This window comes from Parasteatoda tepidariorum, chromosome 9 (genome assembly GCF_043381705.1).
Source record: "Parasteatoda tepidariorum isolate YZ-2023 chromosome 9, CAS_Ptep_4.0, whole genome shotgun sequence".
Lineage (NCBI taxonomy): Eukaryota > Metazoa > Arthropoda > Arachnida > Araneae > Theridiidae > Parasteatoda > Parasteatoda tepidariorum.
This window is the reverse complement of record NC_092212.1, coordinates 80,197,938-80,223,699: the sequence shown is the minus strand read 5'-3', so window position 1 is coordinate 80,223,699 and position 25,762 is coordinate 80,197,938. Positions and strand designations below refer to the sequence as shown.

Below are 25,762 nucleotides of genomic sequence, written 5' to 3'. Positions count from 1 at the left end.
CTGTAGGCAGGTGGTCACAGCTTCATAATGAAATGTTTAGATGCTTCCTATATTGCAATGCATCCGGGCTCTCAATATGCCTGGAAATTGTTTTATGTAATTCAGATGATACTAGGTGACAAAACAATTCTGCATAATTTTATTCGATAAATCAATAATAAAATTGACCTTCCATTGTAATATTTTTGAAATTGACAAAAAAATACGTTACAGTTTTAAATTATTTACTTCTATAAGAGACACGTTTTAAAAGCATAATTTAGGACAGAATAATAACGTGAATTCAGATAACTTTAGAAATGCTAATTCGGTGACGTAGCAACTATCTACATGCCATACAAGTTGATCACTGAGCTTGTAAAAATAATTAAACTTAAAGAACGTCCAATAAACTCCTAAATAAGAACGTCTTCTTAACAATGGTTAATGTTAAACCCGTGGGAACAGACCAATTAAATATTTTAAGCGCTTTACTATGATCGGGGGCGATAATTGCTCCTTGTAATCGATGTTCGAATTTCATGTCCCTGGCACAAATGCTACTGGGGTTATAAGAGATTCGACATAGCGTTCTGACACGCGAACAAACAAAAATACTGAGTATATGCAAAAGATAAGTGGAAAAAAACTATAAATAAAATCCTTAGAGAATGGACAGGATTGCAATGGTCATTACTTAATCTATTAAAGGAATTTATGTGGTATTAATCGAGTATGAAACCATATAAATTAGGGTAAGACAAAAATGATTCTTAATGATCTTATTTAATAATATGTTTAACTAGTAGTTGTCCAAAATGCGTGAGAGGTACGTTAAACGTCTTGCGAAAATAGAATCCAAATTCTAGTTTATCGTTTTTATCTAACAATTAAGGAATTTTCTTTTTTTTATTGGTTCTACTACATTATACTTTCTATCGTATAGAAAAGAAAGAACTAGATTTGAGAATTTAAGAATTTAAGAATTTTTTGATATTTTATTTAAATTAAAAAGGAGTAAACTTAAAATAGGTCCTACAGGGTTAGTAGCCAAATTATTCAACAAAAAATAAGCACCTTTTAAGCACTTTTCAAGCACTCAAAAAATATTTTTAAGTACTTTAAAAAAATATCATTAATTCGGCAGGGTTGGAAAGTTTTTGACAATTGACGGTCTTATCTTGTTTTAACCATCATGTCAAAAAAAAAAACCTTTTGGCATTGTTTTTGACAATTGTCAGAAATCATGAAATTTTGAATCGTGTAAAACGAGTGGCATTTTCATACGCTACGGAATGACAATACGCCGAAATAGATTGGGGTTGAATTAACTGTAAAAACGTTGAATAAATAGAACAATGTGAACAGTGCCTTTCTGCATAATTCGTAGCGAAAATCAACATGGTAAAGGAAAAATCTCACTTTGGAAAAGGGGAAATTTAAGCATTTTTAAAAACACCCAATGAAAAAAGCACCTTTAAGGACTTTTAAAAAACGAAAATAAGCACCTTTTAAGAACGCTGCGCACCCTGTCCTATCATACCTAACTAAAAATTCTTGTAATGAAATTAGTTTAAAGATGTAACAGAAAAAACAATGAAACAAAGTCAAATTTGGAAAAACGCAAAAGCAACATAAGCCCAAAGTTTGTATTCAAATATGTATATAAAAAGAGCAGACTGGACTATGTAGTGGTCAGGGAGTTGACCTCTCAGCGTAATGGTGCTGGCTCCGAATCTCGGACAATGCAGGGATGTTCTTTCATTCTCTGTACTATCTGTCCTTACTGTGGGAGCAAAGTTGGCCCACCTAATTTGGCGCTCCTGAAAGAGGGCCAACTAATCTGCCCTAACATGAATGACGGGTGTCAAATGCAAAAAAATATTTATAAAAAAGATTCAAGAATTAAAATTAAATTGAATTAGAAATTTAAAAATAAATATGAATGCAATAAAGGATTTTATCAAAACAAAACGGATGAACAAAACGGATTTAGCTTTATAAGAAAATGGACATAGCATTTTAGTCCGTTTTTTGAAATTCTATAATAAAAATTATTCTTTCTTTTTTCCTTTCAAAATAAACTAATGGATTCAAATTAATTCGGTATGTGATGTTGCCCATTTGCCTAAATAATTTAGTAAAAACTTCTTTTTCAAATTAGTCTTCTTTTAAAAAATTTATAAAAGTCTTAACAGTTCTTCTTTCAATGATGTCACTGTTCCTATAGATTAATAACAGTTGATAATAAATTGACGTCGAACAAATTCAAATTTTCTAATTATCGTTCAGTATTCTGAATACGAAGAGGCGTCTGAAAAGTTACATCTGTAGCATACTGAGCCACCCCAAACGCTAATGATTAAGCTTATAGTGTTTAAAGTAAGAAATTCTTTGTTTGCGAAATTTGGGTTGAACAATGAAAAGGCCCATTACCTTAAACACGCACTTCCAATGTATACTGTAATGTGCAAAATGTACAAAAAGGTAGTGTTAAATTTAAAACGCTAGACGATGAAAACCTGTTCCAGAAATTGTCGAGTGTCAGCGAGTAGGGGATGTTAAACCAAGGTTGGCAAGTTTCTGCCGAAGTGGTTAAAACCGCTGCTAGAAACCGGTTAAAACCGGCATGGCAGAAAACCTTTTCTGCCACAAATGTGGCAGAAATTTAGAAAATGACATAAAAATAAGTACTGAGATTGACATACAATGGATAATTCATAGAAAAAAAAACAATTAAATGTTAAACAAAGTACAATTTATTTACAAAATTATCACCATTCAAAATCAAATATTACATTGTTTGCACTCTGCAGTAATCTATAACAAAAGACAAGTTTTGATGCAGTTTCTAAACCTAAACAATGTCTCAATTTGCCTATGCAAGAACGAGAAATTTGAGAAGATCCTCTCAAGTCCAGCAGAACTAGCAGGCATTGCCATCAAGGAACAAGCAAGATTTGCGAAACTTTCATCTATTGCATATTTTTTAAAACTGGACCACCATGTAGCAGCTGGGGTAGTTGTCGAAATTTGACAGGAAAAATAAGTTTCAGAAAATGGGTCCGATTTGTTTTATATAAATATTTGATATACTGCACTACTTATAACCAATATAAACAAAATAATATATATTTACAAACAATGAATTAAAAAGTTTGTTACAGTTATATGGAGTTACATTTTTCAGTTTACTTAAACAAAATGTCATTAAGCAATTACTGGAACTAATATAGACGTATTTTTAGTTTCTACCAGTTTTTACCGGTTATAACCAGTTTCTGCCACTGGCATGGCAAAAACTAGTTTCTGCCGGCAAAAAGCTAAACACAAAGTACAAAATAAAAGCTTTATTTTGAATTTACTCAAACAAAGGCACTTTCTTGCAATGTCTTTATTTGGCAATATGTTTACTTGGCGAAATACCTTCAAAAAGAATATAATAAAAACGGCCTTAAATCACATTTTTATTAATCCATCAGTGAACTCAAATTATTATTTATATTCATAAACTCTCCCTTAATCGCAAGAACGAGCTAATTTACGTGGTTTAACTCTTTCATTAGGAGAATAAGCTTCATTTGCATTTCTTTAATATTCTTCAAACAAAGAAAAATCTTTTTATATTTCTTAATAAATAATTAAAATTGGTGGAAGAAATCGCTGAAGTATTTAAATTATCTAAGAAAAACAGATCGTTTAGCAAGAGAATAAACGCTTTTAAAGCCTTGTAAACGCGATGGGGGGGAGGAAAGAATTTATTATTTTCAACGCAGAATCGATATTCAAATAGAATATCGCATACAGGCTCTCAGAGTTGTAGGAATGTTTGCAATGCGAAATTGGAAAACCGTCGAGGGTCATTAATAGAAATCAATACACAACTTTTTTTTGTTGGATTCTGCTTCGCTTTAGTGAATGGTAATAAAATGTTATGATTTTGGAGAAAATGCATTATTAATTGACTTAATATTAAATGCTGGATTTAATGGAGAGAATAGTTTATATTAGATACGGGGTATTAAAGTATTTTTGGTGATTCATATGTTAATGCTGTCGGGTTATTTTGTAAAATATTTAAATTTCTTTTTGTAAGATATTTTGGTAGGGGAGAGTGGGGTCAATTGTAAAATTTTTTACTTAACTACTTTTAACTAGCAAAAAATCCAATATATTATTTATTATTAGTATTAATTGATAGACGAGTAAAGTAGACTATCCTCTTCTAAAAAAAAAACTTATTTTAAATGTTAGCTATTAAAAATATTAGCTATTAAAAATTTTTGACAATCGTGCACTTGTTACAATTGTCCCCACTTACGGGGTCAGTTGTAATAGTTCATAAATTCAACTAAAAAATAGTTAATTATACATATTATCATAGTTGTGATATATTTTTTTATTGATCAAAATAGTAGTGATATTTTAGGAGTAAAAATAATAATGAGCAGAGACCTAAAGGGTTAAACTTTTAACTTTAAGGGGTTAAAAATTTTAATTTATGCTGTGAAAGGTGACAAATAAAATAATGCACATGCAACATAATATAAATGATATAGGAAACTATTGGTGGTTCTTAAAGAGTTAAGTAATGGTTTGTAAACATAAGATTATTTATTTTCAGCTGTTACAATCGTCCCTTTACTTATTGTTACAATTGTCCCCAAGACGCCATTTCAGCTTCATTTGTTAAAAACAATGCTAGTTAATTAGCAAAACTAATCTTTTTTTTTTTTTGAAATGTTAATTAAGGTGTCCACTTACATATTCGGTTAATAATTTTTATTTGTTTAAACAAAATTACTTTGTTACAATATAATATTCTAATACCAAAAAAAGTACTTGCGTAGCGTGAAAATATCTTTTGTGATGTAACTCTTTCAAAAGTACATAAAAATGGTTGCCAGCAGGGGTGTACATGTAGATTTATTAAATACACCTTGTGCGCCACCTAGGAACCAAATCTAGAACCCGACACTCGAAACTTTTGCTCTGTTACAATCGTACACTGTTACAATTGACCCCACTCTCCCCTATAGTTATGGTTGATATTGTTATCGTATGTTTGATATTGTTATCCTAATAGCAATTAAATAAATTGACTACTGCCAAGTGAATATTTTGAAGGGAGAACACATCCTTATGAGTTGTATACCATTTCCAATTGTATAACAAGGGCATTTTTCGTTTGTTTGATAAAGCTCTGGTAAATAGCAATAAATTAGTATGGTTTTGGAGTAAATGTTTCATTGGTTCAAATATCAAACACAGGCGTCGTTGGCAAGGGAAGATGGATAGCAAGGGTCCCCCTCAATAATTAAAAATCTCTAAAAAAAAACTCCTCAATAATTAGAAATCTCTAAAAGACTCCTCAATAAATAAAAATCTCTAAAAGACATCTCAATAAATAGAAATCTCTAAAAGACTCCTCAACAATTAGAAATCTCTAAAAGTCTCCTTAATAATTAGAAATCTCTAAAAAGACTCCTCAATAATTAGAAATCTCTAAAAGATCCTCAATAAGTAGAAATTTCTGAAAGACTCTTCAAGAATTAGAAATCTCTAAAAGGCTCCTCAATAATTGGACATCTCTAAAAGACTCCTCAATAGTTAGAAATCTATAAAAGACCCCTCAATACATCAGAGCAGTAAAAAACATTTTCGTGAATTATGATCGATATAATTCACTAAAATTAAAAACAAGAAAGGGATAAAAATAATCTTTTTAAAGATATTTAGCACATTTTAGAAAAATTTCTTTTCTAATGTGTGAAATTAGGAGAACTATTGTGACTGTAATTTAATTTCGCCCTTCTCTAACATTGGGCCCTTGCTACGCCCATGACTAAATAAGAGGAGCAGTTTATTTTAGATATCAAGTTTTTTTAATTAAAATATTTCGGCTTATTCGATATATGCTTTAATGTTGTAAAATAATTTAATATATTTAAAATATTTCAATCTGTTTTTGTTTTTATAAAATATTGTAATATTGTTAATCTTACGGTTTGAGAGCTTCGTAATATAAATTGAACAGGGTCAAATAGTTGAATATTGAAGAGGGGGAACACATGTTCATCAGTTTATTACCCTTTGCAATTGTACAATACACTAAAGTTTTTTTTCTTTTACTCGGTTTTAGCGAGTAGCAATTAAACATTTTGATTTTGGAAAAAAATTCATAAAAAATTCTATACTACTATTTGACATTAAATTGTACAAAAATATATGGAAAGAGCAGTTAAATTTAAATATTGGTTCATTACTTTTTAATGTTATCTTCTTTTATCGTTAGGTTTGAGAACCATAGCCTGGCTGAGCATTTTTTTTTTTACCTACTGAGTTTTTATTAACTGGCGTTTCAGTATGTAAAGGTAGAATTTTGCAATCAAAATTTCGGTACTTTTTGACTAGTTAGAGCATTTGATATACAGGGTGTTTATAAAGTCCCGGACCCATTTTGATGTTTAATAACTCATAAAATAATAAATATGGATTAAAATTAATGACATAAATGGTTAGATTGACTCAAAAAGTTTGATGACCCTTGTCAATGAAATTCCACTCGTGCCCCTTTCGTCGCGCGGAGAATATCAAGTCGATAGTCAATTTCACGCCAGGTAGCGGCAAGCATTTTATTATTTTATGAGTTATTAAACATCAGAATGGGTCCGGGGCTTTATAAACACCCTGTATAACTGCAGCTTTCTGCTGAATTGTAATATAAGTATCAGCCCCTTTATAATCGCTACAATTAGCATTTATAGCCAAATTATGTACCATCAATCGAAATTTCACCTTTTTTCCAACTTGCTGGAGTACTCAAATTTCAACGAGAGCTGTGTGCCAAACTATAATTCTCTTTTAAATAGTTAAATCAAAATTTATCAATATTTTATAGCCAATCAAAATCTCGTTCCGACTAACAGATTGCTCAGATTTCAACTGGAGCTTTGTGTTTCTAGCCATAACAAGTTATAGTTTTTTCGTGCATAGGGCAAGTAAAAATTATGCCATTTTCTTACGTAAAAAAACTAACGAACACGAAACAAAATTACGAAAATTATTACATGTTAATTTTGTGAGACCCAAAACGATGAGCTCATCATTTTCGAAGTAAACTTCTTTTTAAAAATGCCGTTTTAAAAACTTTTACCTTATCTACATTTTTTTTTAAAAAAATAAACTGACAAGTACGTGCTTAATACTTGAATAACTCATTTCTAAACCGTCATTTTTCCAGTCTGACGTTGACATATATATTTCCATTCTATCTTTCCATATATATTGTGATTGGCATTTTCTCCTAGACTCTTTCATTCAAATTCACTTTAAACTCAGACAGCAGTTTACTTTCATTTTTTAAACCGTAAAACTATTTTAGGATATTTTATAATAGAGCATTTCTTTTACAGTTACAGACAACTGAAAGTAATTTATCAGTTATACTACATTTTATATAACTAAGAGCCGCCAACAACTTTCCCTCCTTACCTATTTATTTTTCGATTGTTTCGCTCGCTTGTTGTATACTTATTTATTATAATTTAATTTGTTATAATCTATGTAGCTTTGTAGTTATGCTGGTTCTCTTTTTATAATAATGTTCTTAAAATATGTAACATGTACTTGCAGTGAAACCTTTAATTGACAAAAAGTTTTCTTTTCAATTTATATACATTGAAATTTGATTTGTATACATTTCAATGCAACTTAGAAATTAAAGCGGGGACAAATAATTCATAAAACTTCCCATAGTGATAAATTCAGCATTTTGTTATTTATTATTTTTAAATATTTAATTTCAACATAAAATTTATACGAACCAAAGAAAAGTTTTAGAAAATAGCAGCGCAACCAAGGTTAAGATAGTCAACCAGAATTTTAAAAAATAATTAGGTTAATTCAATGAGAACCGTATTCCCAATTGAGCTCCGTTAATAAAACGCATCATTATCCTAGATTAAAACTAATATTAGCTCTAAATTACTAGGCTACCTGAGTAATCAGCAAAATTAAAACCAAAATATACGACAGTTTGTATGTTTATGTGAACTGTTCACTTTGAACCACTTATTTCTGCATGAAACATTACAGTTCAGTTTGCTTCAGTACGTTATTGCCAACCCCAGAAAAGATATTTGATTCATATTGTATCATCATTAGCGTTTTATATAATACTAGTGGGCTGCTCCCCCTGCTCGCCAACCCCCGAAAATTGCTACGCAATCTTATATGGTTTGCTTCGCAAACCAAGCTCGCTTCGCTCGCTACTAACTTAGGTACATTGCAAATGCACAAAATTCTAAGAATTCAAAACAATCATTCAAATCCATATAAAAACTTTTTTTTTAAAAAAAAATTACATCTTTTTAGTAAATACTAAGTCATTAAAATAAATTTGAATTCAAATAAATGACATGTAATTCGTTAAACCTATTAGAAATGTGCTATAGTATAATTCGTGATATAAATCAAAAATCGTCAAATAAATTCGTAATATATAAATTCGTGAAAAAAAGCGCTTTCGACAAAATACTAAAATAGAGATCTATCGACAAAGACTACTCACTTCTGCCTAGCTTAATAGTATGAGATTGCCGCAGCTGATTCTCTCTGGTTATTTCAGTTTCCGTTTTTAAAAGCGCTACATGTTGAGCCACCTCAGCTAGATTTAGCATGTGACATTTTCAGCGGCAATCATTGGTCGATTTTCTAGCTTTGCTATTCGGGGAGTTGTAATGAGGCTTTTTTTTGTCGCCGTGTAAGAGAAATATATAGATTGAATTAGGGCGAGCAACAATCTGCATGATTTTCTTACAACAAAATACGTTTCAGAATAATTAAGAACTTTTCTCCTTAAAACATAATTTAATATTTTTCTTTTGTTACAGCTTATCTAGATTCAGTATATAATTTCAATAAGAGATACAGCAACATGAAATATATACATTTTCAGCGGCAATCATTGGTCGATTCGCGGTGTAAGAGAAATAGTAACTTAAACAAAACAAAGCAAACGTTGCCACCGGTGGAAAAGAAATACAGCCAAAATTTGGGAGCCACGTAAGAGAATTATATATATTAGATACTAGGAGACTCCTGATCCCTGCTCGCTAACACTCACCAACCAATACAAACGTACTTTCTCTGAATAAAAACACTTTTTATTTCCTTTGATGGATTTGGATTCTTGGTCTCCAAAACATGACTGCCAGTCACAATCTGAATACGTTCTCATTCGTTGAGCAAAGCATTCGAAATTTAATTTCAATTTATGCGTATTTTTGGTACATCGAAATTTTTTAAGTGAATCGAATTATCTTTGCACACAATTAGAATTTTTTTTCTTTTGCATACAATTGTAAACTCTTGAATTATAAGGAAGACCGATTTTCACATCCATATAACCTATCGAATTTTAAATGATAAAACAATTTTCACTCGATCAAATTATTTGTGAAAAATGAAAGTTTGAAATACGACTTACGAGATGGCGAAATAAGCAGAAAGGGAAATTTTCATTCGAAGGTTAAACTTTAGACCCTACTCCTGATTAAACTTCTTCTTCGTCAGCACTACAGCCTAGTGCAGACCAAGGCTTTCTTAATTAGCTGCCTCCAGATTTTTCCACCTGTTTATTCTCAACAATTTTAAGCCGTTCTCAACACTGTCCAACCATCTTGTCTATTAGGTCTCCCTCTTCTTCCAGTTCCTTCAATTTTCGAAAAACTAAGTTTTTTTTAACTAGGTACAACTCTTCCCGTCGAAAAACGTGCCCCAGCTATCTGATCCTGTAGTTCTTAATAACCCTCAAAATATTAGGTAATCTATATTTATTGTATATCTCATGATTATATAAACTTCTCCAAACATTATTTTCATTAACTGCTCCAAAAATTGACCGAAGGATATTTCTTTCAAAAATGAGTAGTCTATTTTCCTCTGTTTTATTAATTGCCCAGGGTCTCGCTACCATATAGAATAATTGGTCTGATTAAGGTTTTGTATAGATTTACGCCTGATTAAACTAGCTGGTAAAAATCGTACTATTCGGAAAATAGTTATTAAAGTGTACTCTTCTTACGATAATGTTAACGTTTTACCTTTGGAAAACAGATTTGTTTACCCCATTTCAAAATCAGATATTTCTATTCCAAAACACAGCTATTTAATCCTTATTTAGACAATATTGAATCGGACACTGCAATCTACGAAAGGACATCGTAAATGCGAGGAAGGATATTACATATACGAATCGAGATTCATTTTCCATTAAAATGATATTGGAACGGAAGTGATGACAGTCGCAATGAAGATTATTTGCATTACCTCAATCGATTATTCAGCGGTGTATATTATATTCATTTTGTCGCGGATTTATTTATTTATTAGATCATCTCTGTATATTATCGTAAAACCCAATATCGTCATAATTGATTTATTTCCTTATGGATTTGTTTCTTATACATTTTGCTATAAATTGTTTTTGGGATTAGCGTAAAAATGTATGTTCAGTGCTTACTTTTTTAATTGTTTTTTAAATTTGTCGTTCATTAGTCAAGTTATTCTAATAAATTTTGATTTAAAAAGAGGTCAAAAATTATTTGAATGGAAAATTCTTTTCTGTTTGTCAGGCATTTTAAAATTTTGAGAAAACTCAACTAACTTTTTCAACTAATTTTTTTTTTTTTTATTGAAAACTTCATACTGCTCTTTTTTGCGTCAATTTTGTATAATTTATACGCTTACTATAATTTATATGCTTATAATATTACTTCTATAATTTATATGCTTATGTAAAATACATATTTCAATATTTGTATAATCATACAAATTAGCGTTTGTTTTAAAATCTCGGAAAAAATACAAAATTTTGCAATTATTTTTTTAATTGTAAACTTCAAATTGTTCTTGTTCGAGACAATTTTGTATAACTTATATATTTTAATACTTTGTAAAAAAAATACATTTTAATATACGTTTAATCATACACATTCGCAGATATTTTAAAATTTTGCGAAAATAAGAAATCTTGCAACTATTTCTTCATCGGAAACATAAGATTATTCTTTTTTTGAGAAAATTTTGTAAAACTTTTTAATATTTAGTAAAAATATATATTTTATTATATGTTTATTCATACTTATTCGCATAGATTTTAAATTTTGAGAAAATACGAAATTCTGCAACCATTTTTTTTTATCAGAAACTTCATAATGTTCTTTTTTTAGCGATAATTTTACATCACTTAAATCTTCTCAATGAAACTATACTCTTAATTCAGCGCTTTCCAAAAGGTATTCCGTGTAACCCTTGAATTTCGTTTAAAGAGCAAAGAAAATCCGAGAGTTAGACATTTTTTGTACCAGTGTAATAATTTTTTAAAGCGGTAACAATACTTTTACCAAATCAATAACCCTTTGCTTAATTTTTTTCAGTTATTTACATGAAATTGTTCCAATACAATGCTAATGAAAAAAAAATAGAAAATAAATACTTTCTTATTAAAAAGCAGTATACTGAATAAATTATGAAAAAGGATTCGAATTTTAAAAAATTTATATATAAGTATTTTTCATTAAATTTGAAATAATTTCAATGCTATTTTTCAAAAATCATAATTCAACATATTTCATTCTCTTTCAGCTTATGCATGTACACGAAGTACAAATTCAGATTCCGCTCAAGAAATGTGAATTTAACCCCTTAACGATCGGTTAATTTTCAAGAAAACAGTCATAAAAGTGCCTATTTTTTTATACACGTGTATTATACTCGTATTTGATTAGTGCTGACATCTAGTTTAAATAAACTAACTATCTACAATTTCCTTAAAAATATCCTGGTACTCCCATCTGGTGTGTAAAATGAGAAATAAAATGTTTTCCGGGCAAAAGAAATGAATTAGTTTCATTCTTAATGGCGCGTTACTACTATTTCACGGGAGCGAGAAATAGAGGGCGAAACCTCATCCCGTCATTTTCACGGGAAAGAGAAGGAAGGGGGCCCTAATCCTAATTTTAAGATAATTGATGAAACTAAGAAAATATTTCATTCTTCATATTAAATATTTTCAAAATAATAGCATTGTTTCTTTGATTAGTGTATTCAATTTCAATTAAAATGTCGGGGTTCCGTTAAAAAAAGGTTTCATCGTTTAGAGTTCCAAAGCCTAGAAAAAAAAATTGGGATCAGAATTGGAAATATTACCTTTCTAATAACAAAATGCATGGAAAAGCAATTCTGCAAAACCAAACTTCGCATAAAATTTAGTTGTTAAGAATTTTTTATTCACTATGAATTTCACTCAAGTTGGAATAACATAAATGTCGGCGGAGGAAATACCGGACAATACACTTACACTAAAAAACACACGAGTTTCAAGAATACTGTTCAGTACTCCAAAAAAAAAAAAGTGGTTGGTATATGACGGGTTCACCACTTTTCTAAACTTTCAAAAGAAAGACAACATCCCACTTGCTGTAGGAAGGCATGCTCAGAATTGAAAGTTTAGCGTAGCACACTTGTTTCCCAATTTAGCATCCCGTACTTATCGAAATGAATAACAAAAATTTAACACAGCATATATATAACTGTAACACGCGGAAGGCTGAAACACTGGGTGCTATGTTATCATCGCCCTTAAGGGGTCCAAAAAGGTTTTTATTTACTTCGATTTTTTTAAGAAAAAAAAAGTCTTATTCTGAGTTATTAGTTCAGTACAGCAATAACTGTTTCACTCTGAGCAATTTGTCAAGTAAAGATAATAATAATTAAAAACTAAATGAAGTTACAGCAAAAATGCTGAAACCCACTTACTGAAAACAGAAAATAACAAATCCATCTTTTACATTGAAGTTGTATGCTTAGTCAAGTATTTTGTTTTAAGCTATTTATTTAAAGTTTTGTTTTTAAATCTGTTTCTTTAATTAAAAAAAAACCTATGAAGTTAAAACTTACTAATGAATACTTGCAACCCCGGAATAGCTCTCAAATCACACGGCTGTGCACGGCGTATTAACGTTGCAGCTATCAGGCTTGGATTTGTTTCTAATAATAACCTTAAAACTCCTCTACCAATCAAACAGGTTTTCGATGTTTACACACCCTTCTTCCACAATAAGTGGTTCGTTAGATTTCGCTTTTGCTTATACAGGGTGCGTAGCCCAAATTATTCAACAAAAATAAGCACCTTTTAAGCACTTTTCAAGTACTCAAAAAATATTTTTAAGCACTTTAAAAAAATATCCTAATTCGGCAGGGTTGGAAAGTTTTTGACAATTGACGGTTTTATCTTGTTTTAACCGTCATGTCAAAAAAAAAAAACTTTTGGCATTGTTTTTAACAATTGTCAAAAATCATGAAATTTTGAATCACGTAAAATGAATGGCGTTTTCATACGCTACAGACTAACAATACGGAGAAATAAGATTGAGGTTGAATTAATAGTGAAAACGTTGTATAGAACAATGTAAACTGTGTCTTTTTGCATAATTCGAAGCGAAAATCAACATAGTGAAGGAAAAATCTCATTTTGAGAAAGGGAAAATCGAGCACTTTTTAAAAACACCCAATGAAAAAAGCACCTTTAAGGGCTTTTAAAAAACGAAAATAAGCACCTTTAAGAAATGCTAAGCACCCTGTTATACCTGTCTTGAATAGTAATGTACGACCTGAATCGTGTGTACTTTGAGACAAGGATTGGATTCTAAAAATATATTAAGGGCAGTGATTACAGAATACCTTGTATGCATAATCTTTTTTAGACCCTATGAAATGGACAACACCAAAACAGTATGATCAATACGTTCCTCTAAGTATTAATATTTGTCTTCCTTTTAGAGCATTATACACACTTTGCTATAACGCATATCACTTTTATTCCAGATCAAAGCGTAACCAAGGCAACAACTCGCCCAGTTCCAAATCACGCCATTCCCATAAAGATACAGAATCCCAGAAATCGTCGCACCACTCTTCCGGAGAGGGTCACGAAAAAAGGAAAAGGAGGCGGCGAAAAAGAGATTTGGAGGAAGGATTCGAAAGCTTAGAGGTAGTAGAAGAACGCAGCAAAGCGACGTGCGTCGTGGTTGCCATCAGTTCTACCATCATCCTATTGGCCGTGTCACTTGTGATAGTGACTCTGTACTTAACGCCTCATTTCGATGACTTTGAAAGAGGTAAAAACCGGTTTCTTTTTTTTAAAAGAATTTCTTTAAAATTGTTGTTTCATAAACAAAATGCGCCAAATTGGTGTTTAAATTTTTATAGATTTGACATGTTATTGTTGCAGAGTGCGTAGCTAAATTTTGCAACTAAAAATAAGCACCTCAAAAATATTTTCAAGCACTTTAAAAAATATTTTAATTAGGATATGAGCACTAATAATTTTTTTTCCTTCATATTGTTGAAAGTTCTTCATATCTATAGGTTAACAAAATGCAAAATAAATTTTACAATTTTAAATACATTCAATATTGAGTGAATCATTCAGTTTTTCAAATTTATAATTACTTCACACAATTATGTAAAAAATTATTCAAAATTATAAATAATTAATTTAACTATTATCTAAAAAGATTATCTCTCTTGCAAAATGCAGCAGATTATCTCTCTTGTAAAATGCTCATGAGAATGCATGAATCCTTCCCACCGAATCCAGCTCAGTATTCGAGCCCGCAAATATTTCATAAAAAGCGTTTTCATACGCTACAGACCAATGGTATGTCGAAATAGATTGTGGTTGATTGAATTATTAAAAAGTTGAATAGAACAATGTGAAAAACACGCTTTTTTAGAAATTCGAAGCAAAAATAGATGGTAAAGAAAAAAAGTCTCATTTTGGAAAAGGGAAAATTAAGCACTTTTTAAAAACACCCAAAGAAAAAAGCACCGTTAAGGGCTTTTAAAAAACAAAAGTCGAAAATAAGCACCTTTAAGCTCTTTTTAAAAACGCTATGCACCCTGTGTAAATAAACTANTTTTTTTGCTCCCCCGACTGAAAAGAGAGCTGAAGGGAAAGCACTGGGAGTCGGTGGAGAACATCCAAGCTCACGTTACAAGGTTCCTGAGAGGCATTCCTGTTGAGGAGTTCCAGGGTGCCTTCTAGACGTGGCAAAATCGTCTCCGCAAGTGTATTGATGCACAAGGGAACTATTTTGAAGAATTTTAACCATTTGTACCCATAGGATCAATAAATCTATTTTTCCCAGAAAATGCGCATTACTTTCAGAACGCACCCTGTATATGTTAACAAAATGCAAAACAGTTTTCTAAATTACATGATCATGATAAAATAACTAGTTACTGACAAACAAAGAATTCTTTTCATGATTATATTAGCCACCATAAAAACAATTTTAAATTCATTCATTATTGAGTGAATGATTCAAAATTATAAATAATTAATTTAACAATTACTAAGAAAGATTATTTCTCTTGCAAAATGCCGCAGAGTTGCTCATGAGAAGGCATGAATCCTTTCCACCGAATCTTGCTCAGTATTCAATCCCACAAGTATTTCATGAAATGATTGGCGTTTTCATACGCTACAGATCGATTGTATGTCGAAATAGATTGTGGTTGAATGAATTATGAAAACGTTGAATAGAACAATGTGGATAACAAGCTTTTTGCGTAATTCGAGGCAAAAAACGATATGGTAAAGAAAAAATCTCATTTTAGAAAAAGGAATATTAAGCACTTTTTAAAAACACCCAATGAAAAAAAGCACGTTTAAGGGTTTTTAAAAAACGAAAGTCGAAAATAAGCACCTTTTAGCACTATTTAAAAACGCTACCCACCCTGATGTGTTAGACACTGATTTATTCAGACTAATTTAACCAAATTGTTAGTGATGTTTTCATAGTTAATATCATGTGACTGTAACTACTACTGCTTCCCCTTAATTTTTATTGTTTTACTTTAGTTTCGCTTATGGCAGCGTTGTTGAAATGTTTTATGTCGGATATTTAATTAGGATTGATAAATATCACTAAATTTAAGTTGGTTTAGAATTAACAAATGTTTGTCACGTCTTAATTCGTAGCTGTACATTCATCTGTAGAACTTGCAGTTCATTTGAGTAATACTAAAAGGCATCCGTAAATTTATTTGTTTGTTGCAATTTACACAAATAGTGATGTAGAAGTAACTGTTTGCAGTTTTAACGTACTATCACAAACAGTTGTTAAATAATTACACATAAAATAAAAGCACGGTATCTAATTCAAAATATTGTTAGTGTTACTCACTTTATCTTAATCTCAGCTTCTTCCTAATAAAGTAGATATTCTTAACTAAAAGAATCGAGCAATTATTAAGAAATAGTACAAAACGATATATTTAGTTTTCTTGGAAATCGACAAAATTGCCACTCGTTCAAAAGTAAACCTTAATAAGAATATTACAATCACTTCAATGAAAAATGTAAGAGCAGTAATGTTCCGTTATAAGTTTCAGTTGCTCACAAAAGATTAATTAAAAAAAGTTAATTAATTTTTATAAAAATAATAATGACAAACCATTTAACTTTCTAACATCATCACTTTAAATAAAAAACAGTCGACGCAATCTCTAAGCTAGCATATTCCTTGAATAATTGATCAAAATTATTCACCTAACCCAGATTTTGATCATGTTTTGAAAACAATAGAACTTATTTTTCTTTTATAAAATGTAATTAAATATTATATTTAAAAAAACATTTGGCCTGTAAATGAAAAATAAATACACAATGTCCAAACTGAAGCAAGCTTACTGGGAATTTAAAAGATTCTCCTTTGGTGGCGATGAAGATGATTATATCGTATCAAACGATCATCAGCTGGACTCTAAAATACAATTACTGCAATATTCGGATATTTGTTTAGATAACTTCATCATTGTCTTGCAACGATACAGTAACACTCTTAAAGATTTACACAAATCCGAAAAGACATTTGGCAATATCCTTGAGGATTTGGGCGACAAAGACTCGACAAGAGCAGGTATAACCATGACCGTTTGCGGCAATACATTCAGAAAAATTTCTCGCCGGCGTAAATATTTGCACACCAAGACAGAAAGACTGCTACAAAATGTTCGCAGTTTCCATCAAAATGCTACACCAGATGCTTTTGAAACTGTTTCTCTGATGGAGCGAGCAAGGACTTCATACAGATCCGGTTTGATGTGGTTAAAAGAAGAATCGCGCCAACTAGATCCGGAAGGTGGCCAACACGCCACGAAATTCAAAGAGGTGCAGGATCACATAAGAAAGCTGCAGAGTCGGTTTTATAATTCCAAACTGAAGACACTGCAAAAAATCGATTTATACTTATACTCGCGGTGCAATTTATTCTCTCAATCAGTTGTACCGTACCAGAGAGAATTCAGCAAAATGAGTTCTTTTGTCACAGCCAAAGCTGACATGGCGTTAAAGGCTATTCCAAATGAAGTCACGCCCACCTATTTAAACAAGTATGCGAAAGAGATATACTGTCCGTTGTTTCAATCAAACCTACCATCTAACAGGTCTACTGGAAAAATATCAAGACCACTGAAAAAACGCGGCAAGAAACCTAAAAGACATAAAGAAGTTCAAATAATAAATCATTCAAGCGAATTGCTAATAAATTTTGATGAACAATCGGATCTAACTATTACTCCTTCTGTACCGAACTGTAATCTAAATAAAGGATATCTTGACGATTTGATTGCAATAACTTTGGACTTTAGTCCAACTAATGTCATCATTAAAACACCAAGCAATTCTGTGAAAGAACACTTGCATGAACTAGATGTGGATGTTTTTAACACCTTTGGCGAGAAAAATCAGGAAACCTCACTCATTCCATATCGAACCAAACATGGACATTTTGATGTTTGGTCTTTAATAGAAACTACTGAAATTGAAGAGAATCTTCCACGGGCTTTGTCATCGAATTGTTTCAGTAATTTCGATACACCATCCACTGTTAAATTAAATGAAATATTAGAAGAGTTTGACCCATTAAGGTGTGAAGAAAAAACCTCCTTAAGTTTAAAAAAGAACTTGTAACGCATAAAAAGTGCGAAGATAAAAATTTTGAATTTATCAAAGATTTTGCATGGATAAGCAATTTAAAATATAAAAAAGAATATTCTAGATTTAACTTCTTAACTAGAAATAAATGTTTCAATTGATCAACTTATGTTTATTGCTTTAATTTAAAATTTTAATTAAGTTTATGGGAATTTCAAAATAAGAAAATTGACAGCACGTTTTGGTTTTAAGAAAGATTTTTAACTTCGACAAAATACAAGGGGCTCCATAATTCCCGACTTTAACGTATATTTTTAAGAAAGTTTAGGTAATGGGATTGCAAATTAATATTTAAACGAAAAAGCAAAAACACCAAGTCTAACAAATCACACTTTAAGGGTAAATAAGACAGAAAAGAAAAAAAACCTATTTGCATATTGAACTTCGGGATCATTACTATTTCCTTTTAGCTCATTGATACCCTTATAAGAATAAAATTATAGATGAATACATATAGTATTTAATCTGTGATTAATTTTATTACGTGGTTACATTTGTATCACGTTTAAAAAAAAAAATTAACTTCACAGCTCAAATTTGTGTAAATCTATGTAATCGTATCATCCAGACGAAGTTTTAAATACCTATAATTGTTGTGCTGCCATCTATCGACGATTGGGGAAAACACTGTCAGTCCTAAGGTGAATATTTGAATGCTTTAATAACATAGAATTTATAGTTTTCGAATAAGGGCTTTTACAACTTTCGCCATAGAAGTAAATGTGAATCGACTAAACTTTTTAAATATTGTATGCTAACTATGTATATTAATCATGATTAAGAAATTGCACCAAACAGAATTAAAAAACAATAAAATATAAATTGTAATACTTGTATTATTAAATCACAATACTTAAACCTAAATTATGATATCTAAAATCATAAAACTTCTCGTAAGATGGGGAAGTTTAAAATTTGATAATAAGGAAGAGAAAAGTTAAAAAAAAGATAAAACAAAAAAAAACAAAAAAAAAATTCACAAACAATACTCACACAAGGTTGCGAAATTCCCACTTGTCACTGGCGATTAAATATTTAACAATGGCGTAAAAGTGTTATCTTTTAAAATGTTAAGTTGTTATTTAAACTATATACTCTTATATTATCCGTGCATCAATTATCCGGCTGTTATGGAATAGAGGGTACACGGTCCTCGTTATATTGATCCAATGTAAAGTGATCGTAATGGAGATGTTATCAAAACCGTCGCCAATAGCTCATTGTTCCGTTCTAGAGCGACGTAAATAAAGTACTACTACTTAAATTTTGAAAATATGAGTCAATTTTTATTTACGAAACCATTGCTACTGGCAACATTTGAAATCATAACTCAACCTTATTTCGATTTATTATAATTACTTCAATAATTATATTTCGATTTTTCACACGGCTTTTTTAAACACTTTCGAAAAGGAAAATAAAAAAAAAAGGCCACAGTTTGGACTTCAGAAGGGCAAATAACTAAAATATTTTTAAAAAAATCTTTAATTTTTTTTTTAATCGAAATTGCCGATTAGATGAGATTTTTCCATTCAGTTTAAAATTATCAAAATCATTTTATTCTCATTTTTTGTGAATCTTTATGAGAGGCAGAGGATGCAGCATAGGTGTAAGTTTTTAAATATTAAAAAAATTGGACCACAGACGTTTTTCATTTTCTCAAACCTGTGGCTTTTCTTCTTTTTGACGTTTTTTTTTGCTCCATTTTCAGAATAAACAAAAGGGACTGTTAGGTCAAGTTAAGAAAAAGATAAGCTTAAGCCAGTTGTGATTTTAAACTTTTGTGCAATTTTTCAATAGTAAAATATACATGCATTTTTTTATTAGTGGTACACAACGTTACGAAAAATTAAAAGAGGGTACACAAAAGTCAAAAGTTTGGGAAACACTGTCTTATGGTCTCCAAAAAGTTCTTCACACTATTAATATGTATGTATATATGTATCTGTTATACATCTGTTAACAATTTGAAAATGGTCGAAATTTTTCATGAAATTTTGAATCATGTAAAACGAATGTTGTTTTCATACGCTACGGACTGACAATACGCCGAAATAGATTGGGGTTGAGTAAATTGTGAAAACCTTGAATAGAACAATGTGAATTCCCTTTTTGCATACTTCGAAGCGAAAATCAACATGGTAAAGGGAATATCTCATTTTGAAGAAGGGGAATTAAGCACTTTTTAAAAATACCTAATAAAAAGCACCTTTAAGAGCTTTTAAAAAAAGAAAATCAAAAATATGCACCTTTAAGCACTTTTTAAAAACGCTACGCACCCTGTTTTAATAAAAATTTTACATAAATATAAATATTTCCTCTTATTCTTTTCAGGTTACTACTGTTGCAACAATACCGTGGATCCCCATAACAATCCACCAAAACATTGATGGCTGAATTATATAATAAATTAAATATATTATTGAACTGTGATGAAAATTATAATTGATGTATATTAATGAATTGATTCTAGGAGCTTATTATAATTATTCATTCAAAAAAAAAATTGCGACAGCTTAAATTCGATAAATATGCTTCGTGTGTTCAAAAAAAAAAAAAAAAAAAAAAAAAAAAAAAAAAAAAAAAAANACACCTAATCTTCTCGAAATACCGTCCTTATAAGTAAATAAAAAATGAAAGACTTATTCTGAGACAATAACAAACAAAATTTCCATTTTTCTTATAGTTATTGAAAATGCGAAGTGGTTAACTTTCTTTATTTTTGTAGCTCGTTCACCAGGAGTTGGAACTTGGCTCCGCCTTCATCACGTGGTATGAGACGATACTATTTCGCCACTTTTGGGAGAAGGTTGTCAGCAATCCTGAACAAACTTTATCTGCATTTTTTTAACATTAAATATTTCATAAATTTGATATTTCGCGACATTTTTTTATGATATTTTTCTCTTTTAAATGAATAGTTAGTCTTTTTTGAGACATTTTGCTGGGAAAACAGGTCTTCAAATTTAAAATATATTTAATTAGCTAGAGAAACGAAAGGTATTATAGCAGATGACAAAGCGAAGTAAGTGACTGAAAAAGAAGTCACTGTTAGTGTTTGCCGCGCATTAACGGTTGTCTCAAATTCAAGTGCGGAGATGCTTCCCTTCTTACTTCGGAGCTGAAATGAACTCTGCGTCCGAGGAAGTGGAGCCAAGTGCCAACTCCTGGTGAACAAGTTAATGATTATAGTACAAGTTAAATGATGAGAAGGCGTAACACTATAGTAATCACTCATCACATGACTGCGTATTGAATTAAATTTTTGTCGGAAAGTTTGGCCAAAATTCGAAAGATAATTTTATCTAAAATCCCGAAATTATTCGTATATTGCACCCGTCTCGCACCGACCACATTGTGTAAGTGGTAGGGTAGGTTAAAATCTCTTTGTTGTCTAGACAAACGAGGGGTTAACAAAGGGTTTAAACTTGGTTAACTTAAGAGGTCCTCCACGAAGACAGGAATGTCAAATTGCTGGATGAAGAAGTTCAACAGTCTTTTGGGTTCGGATCATAACTACAAGACGGTGGAATTAAACTTTCATAGGCAGTAAATACCGTATTGTTTGGCGCAGCATGTCCTTATTTGGACTTTGTGTCATTAAACCTACATTCAATCAATATGCGGCAGTAAATCCGATATGAGTCAGGTTTTCAATGTCATTGACGATAAAGGAAAAGAAAGTAAATAGACAAATTAAAATCCCGATTTAAATGTTGTCTGAGAAATATGTGACAAAGGAATTGCAGGTTTAATGCCACCATACACTTATAGAAATATCGGTGCTTCGAAAAGTAGTACGGTGCTCTAAACTTAATATGGTGGTACATTGAACCATGTTTCCGTTCTTATTGCATCATAGTATCATGTAATTCAGTCATGGTTCGACTCAATATCATATTACACACGATATTGTGGTACAACGGACTGCAGTTCATGTTACATTTTAACTTCAATTATTAAAGACTTAAATGTATTCAAAAAATTAAAAAAAAAGTCAAAATTATCTTTAAAAAAATTTTTTCATTAATCTAATTTTTACAATTTGAAGTTAATGAAATAGATACTAGAGAGTAATACTTAATTCATAATAATTATAGGATTTTAAAATTATACTATAAGGAAGGTGCTTCGAGAGCTTCATACTTAGTTTTGTAGGGATTGAATTCCCATGAATTGTTGTTTATGTGGAATTATACTAGATGGGACGGAAATTCTTTCAACACTTTATTGCATTTTTGGTGGTCAAGATCTATTTAATTTAATTTCCGTACTTGTAAAAAATGGTTCTCTCATTCTTATATTACAGAATGTTCTATGATCACCACTCTTACTGTATATTTTTAGAATCCAGGTCAAGAATGAAGAAAAAAATTAGTATACACGATAAAGGTCGTAAAATAGAAATCACCAAACAGAAAATGATGGTAAACATCAAAACCAGTAAGCTTTGGTTGTTTCAAATTGCCTTTTTCTTTTTATCATGCAACAATCGAACATGTTTTGATGGTTTTAGTCCCGTCTTCCTCAGAAGCAATTCGTTAGAGAGCATTTTTATTTCTTCCAAGCTTATATTTGCGACCCCAAAAATATGCACTTTTTTGTCACAATTTTTTACTCAGATTTTTAAAATATACATTAAAAGAGGTGGTAACGGAACTTTCTAAATTCTGCCAAAATGGACATTATAAAAATAACATAATATGTAGTAATTAACAGTGAACGTTAATATATGATTAGATTTTCTATTCTCTTGTATTTTTACTTATTAATTTATTTTGTTTTCGTAAGTGTACAAATTTCCCAAAAATAGTTGATTATTTAGTTATCTTTAAAGAATATTTTATTTTACTAATTTACATGAAAATAAATTAACAATTTGAATTGGAAAAAAGGGTTCTATAATTATAATTTACTGAGGTGCAAATTAATACACCATAGTGCAAGTTACAGTAATAAAAAACAGAATAATTTTAATAAAAAGTATCAGGGCTCATTATAAACCCCCCCCCCACAAAATTAGCATAAATACATTATATTTTAACAGCAGAATTTTTAATAAACATATTTTTCATACTTTCTTAATTAATTTAGTTTAAAATAAATGAAAATTATTATATTTTGTATTTTAATAATTTATGGTCATGAAATACAGCATAAGACACCGGTGTCTTTTTTTCTGCGTTCAAGGTAAAATCCTCCGAACACGGCTCACTTCCAAACAATTATTTTTGAAATTTGCATTTATTTAGATCTAAGAGAGACAGTTATTGAAATTTCTTTGATTTATAAAATCAATTATTGATAAATTTTTCAAACTATAAAAAAGAAAAGAGTTAACTTCCACTATAACGAATCATGTTCTGTGTAGAAACACAAATAGATAAAATATTTACAAATAAATTTCAAAAAGAATAAAAAAATTAGGATGGGGAATGTCTAATACATTTGATCCTAGTGGTCAGTTTTTGTAATTTATTTATAATTTCTGTTGCATGTCTGTCTGAGTTTCGACACAGAAGAAGTTGCTTCGTTTTAGTACAGAAACCGTCATATTCCTGTTCATGTGATATTTTTATCACGTTGTCCTTCTGTTCTTTCTTTTACTAGAATACAATTTGGCGATATTAAGGAAACGAATCGATTCATAAAATTTTCAGAACAATATTTTGAATATGAATTAAAAATTTCTAAGTGTTCGATGAAAAAGTTGCTAACACTTTTATAAAACATTTTAAAGTGTTTGTTGAGGGCTCACGTTAAAATAATAAATGTAAATTAAGCTATTATACTGTATTTTTTCAACTCAATTAAATTTTAATGTCTTCATTCCTGAATTGAAGAAAAAAATATTCATGCTTGTATTTAAAAATATAAATTTGTAATTCCATGTGCCAAGTGTATCATGTATAGCGGCCAACTTTTACACTTATGGTGAACATGCAATTCAGTTTACAATCTTATAAAATAAAATTCGGTTAAAAATATGTTTAGACGCGCCTCTTGGCGAAAATTCGTAATTCATTTTAGTACCAATTGTGTTAATTGCCCAAATCAAATGGCACAGCACATAAAATAAAATTAAAAAATTTAAAAAAAATAATAAATCCAAATAAAATGCATTTATTATAATGAATAAGTAAAACTAGAAATGCATGTTATCAAATATGCGGGGTAAAAAAGGTTGGTTAAATGAACGGGTAAATAAAACAACCTTTGCCTTGGCGACTAACTTTACTATACTCTAATTGGCAACTCAAAATATTTTAATTAACCTGATATATAAAATATATAACCTAAAACATGCTAAACTCCCAGTTTAATATTTATTTAAATAAAATGTCTTACGTTTTGTGAAAACAGCGATTCTAAAGGTTTTCCTTTATTTTACATACACAGGGTGTCCAAATTTATAATTTAAAATGGAGATTTTTTTTTTGGTATATACACTACGTATACTATGGTTATTTATTGACACAATATATCGAGCTATAAGATTTTTTTTGTTTGTTACTACCTATACTCGGCTTAGTTATAAATGTAACTGAATTTATTATGTCTTTCAAATTATAGTCGGGTGAGCTCCTCCAAAAGAAAAAAAAAAAAGAAAGTTCTAGAACAACAGAAGTTCGGCTGTGGAACCCGAGCTATTTGGGAGGAAAGCCGACCGCATAAAAAAAAGAAGAAAAACACTAGCAGTTGTGAATTTACTAACAAAAGAAAAAATAGAGAGAACGATTTCTTTTTTAATTAATTTAATGTGAAAAAGGAAATATTTAATCTTATAAGATTAGTTTAACAGTTTTTGATATACGTATGCTCATAATAAATAAAATATGCTGAATTATAATTCACAAAAAAAGAATTAAAAAAAAAAACAGTTATAAAGGTAAAAATAGTTATTAGAAAAGCACAATTCTTCATTCTAAAATTAGTATTTTGTTTTATTTTAAATTAAAAAAATAGATGAGAAATACTTAATGATTTTTTTAAATTTGGTTACTTTTATTCATTGGGCATAAAAATAATTACTACTTAAAAAGAAATTCTTATTTTCGGAACTTCTGTAATCTTTCCACGGAACCTTAGGGTTCTGCGAACTAACCAAAATATAAACAGAACCCCAAAACAGAACCTTAGGGTTCTGTTTTGGGGACCGCTGATCTAGTAAACCAATTTCGACCACCAAAAGTAGACATTGCATAACCTTGAAACGACAAAATAATGGATAAAATATTTTTTGACAGTGAATATACGTTTTTTTTTTATGAAGTACTCCATAATCAATAACCCTGAAATATCTGCTCTTTCTCTCTCTCTTTCTTTCTTTTTTTTACTGGGCAATATTTTATAGCTCAAAACACTAATCTTGCGTGATTTTCGGGCACCCTATAAAGCGAATAATTTTTTTTTTAGTTCTAAATTTTAAAATAAAATTACTTTGCCATTTGACAAACACATACTCTTAAGTAAGCGTAAAAATTGGCTGCTATGATAATGCTAATACCATTTGCGTAGGTGGATTCGAAAAAATAGATTGCTGGAGGAATTTCGAATCAGTAAATGTGATTCGAAATATTAATAGATACTTTAATACTATTCCCCTAGCAACACCTTTTGAAACAAAATAAATTGTACCAGTAACCTATTTTTCTTGCATTTAGTTTAAAATTCAATTTCATTTTAATGCACATTTGACACTTATTGTTTCATTCC

General features: G+C 30.2%; 1 protein-coding gene across 1 annotated transcript in view; it reads left to right on the top strand.

The window, feature by feature from the left end:
• Nucleotides 1-24,656, top strand: part of LOC107440822 (uncharacterized) — a 75,039-nt gene extending 50,383 nt beyond the window's left edge. Inside the window, exons 2-3 of the mRNA XM_071185161.1 lie at nt 13,870-14,162; nt 20,381-24,656. Coding sequence (XP_071041262.1) covers nt 13,870-14,162; nt 20,381-20,436 — 349 coding nt within the window. The 3' untranslated portion in view covers nt 20,437-24,656. The remainder of the gene's footprint in view (nt 1-13,869; nt 14,163-20,380) is intronic.
• Nucleotides 24,657-25,762: the final 1,106 nt, after the last annotated feature.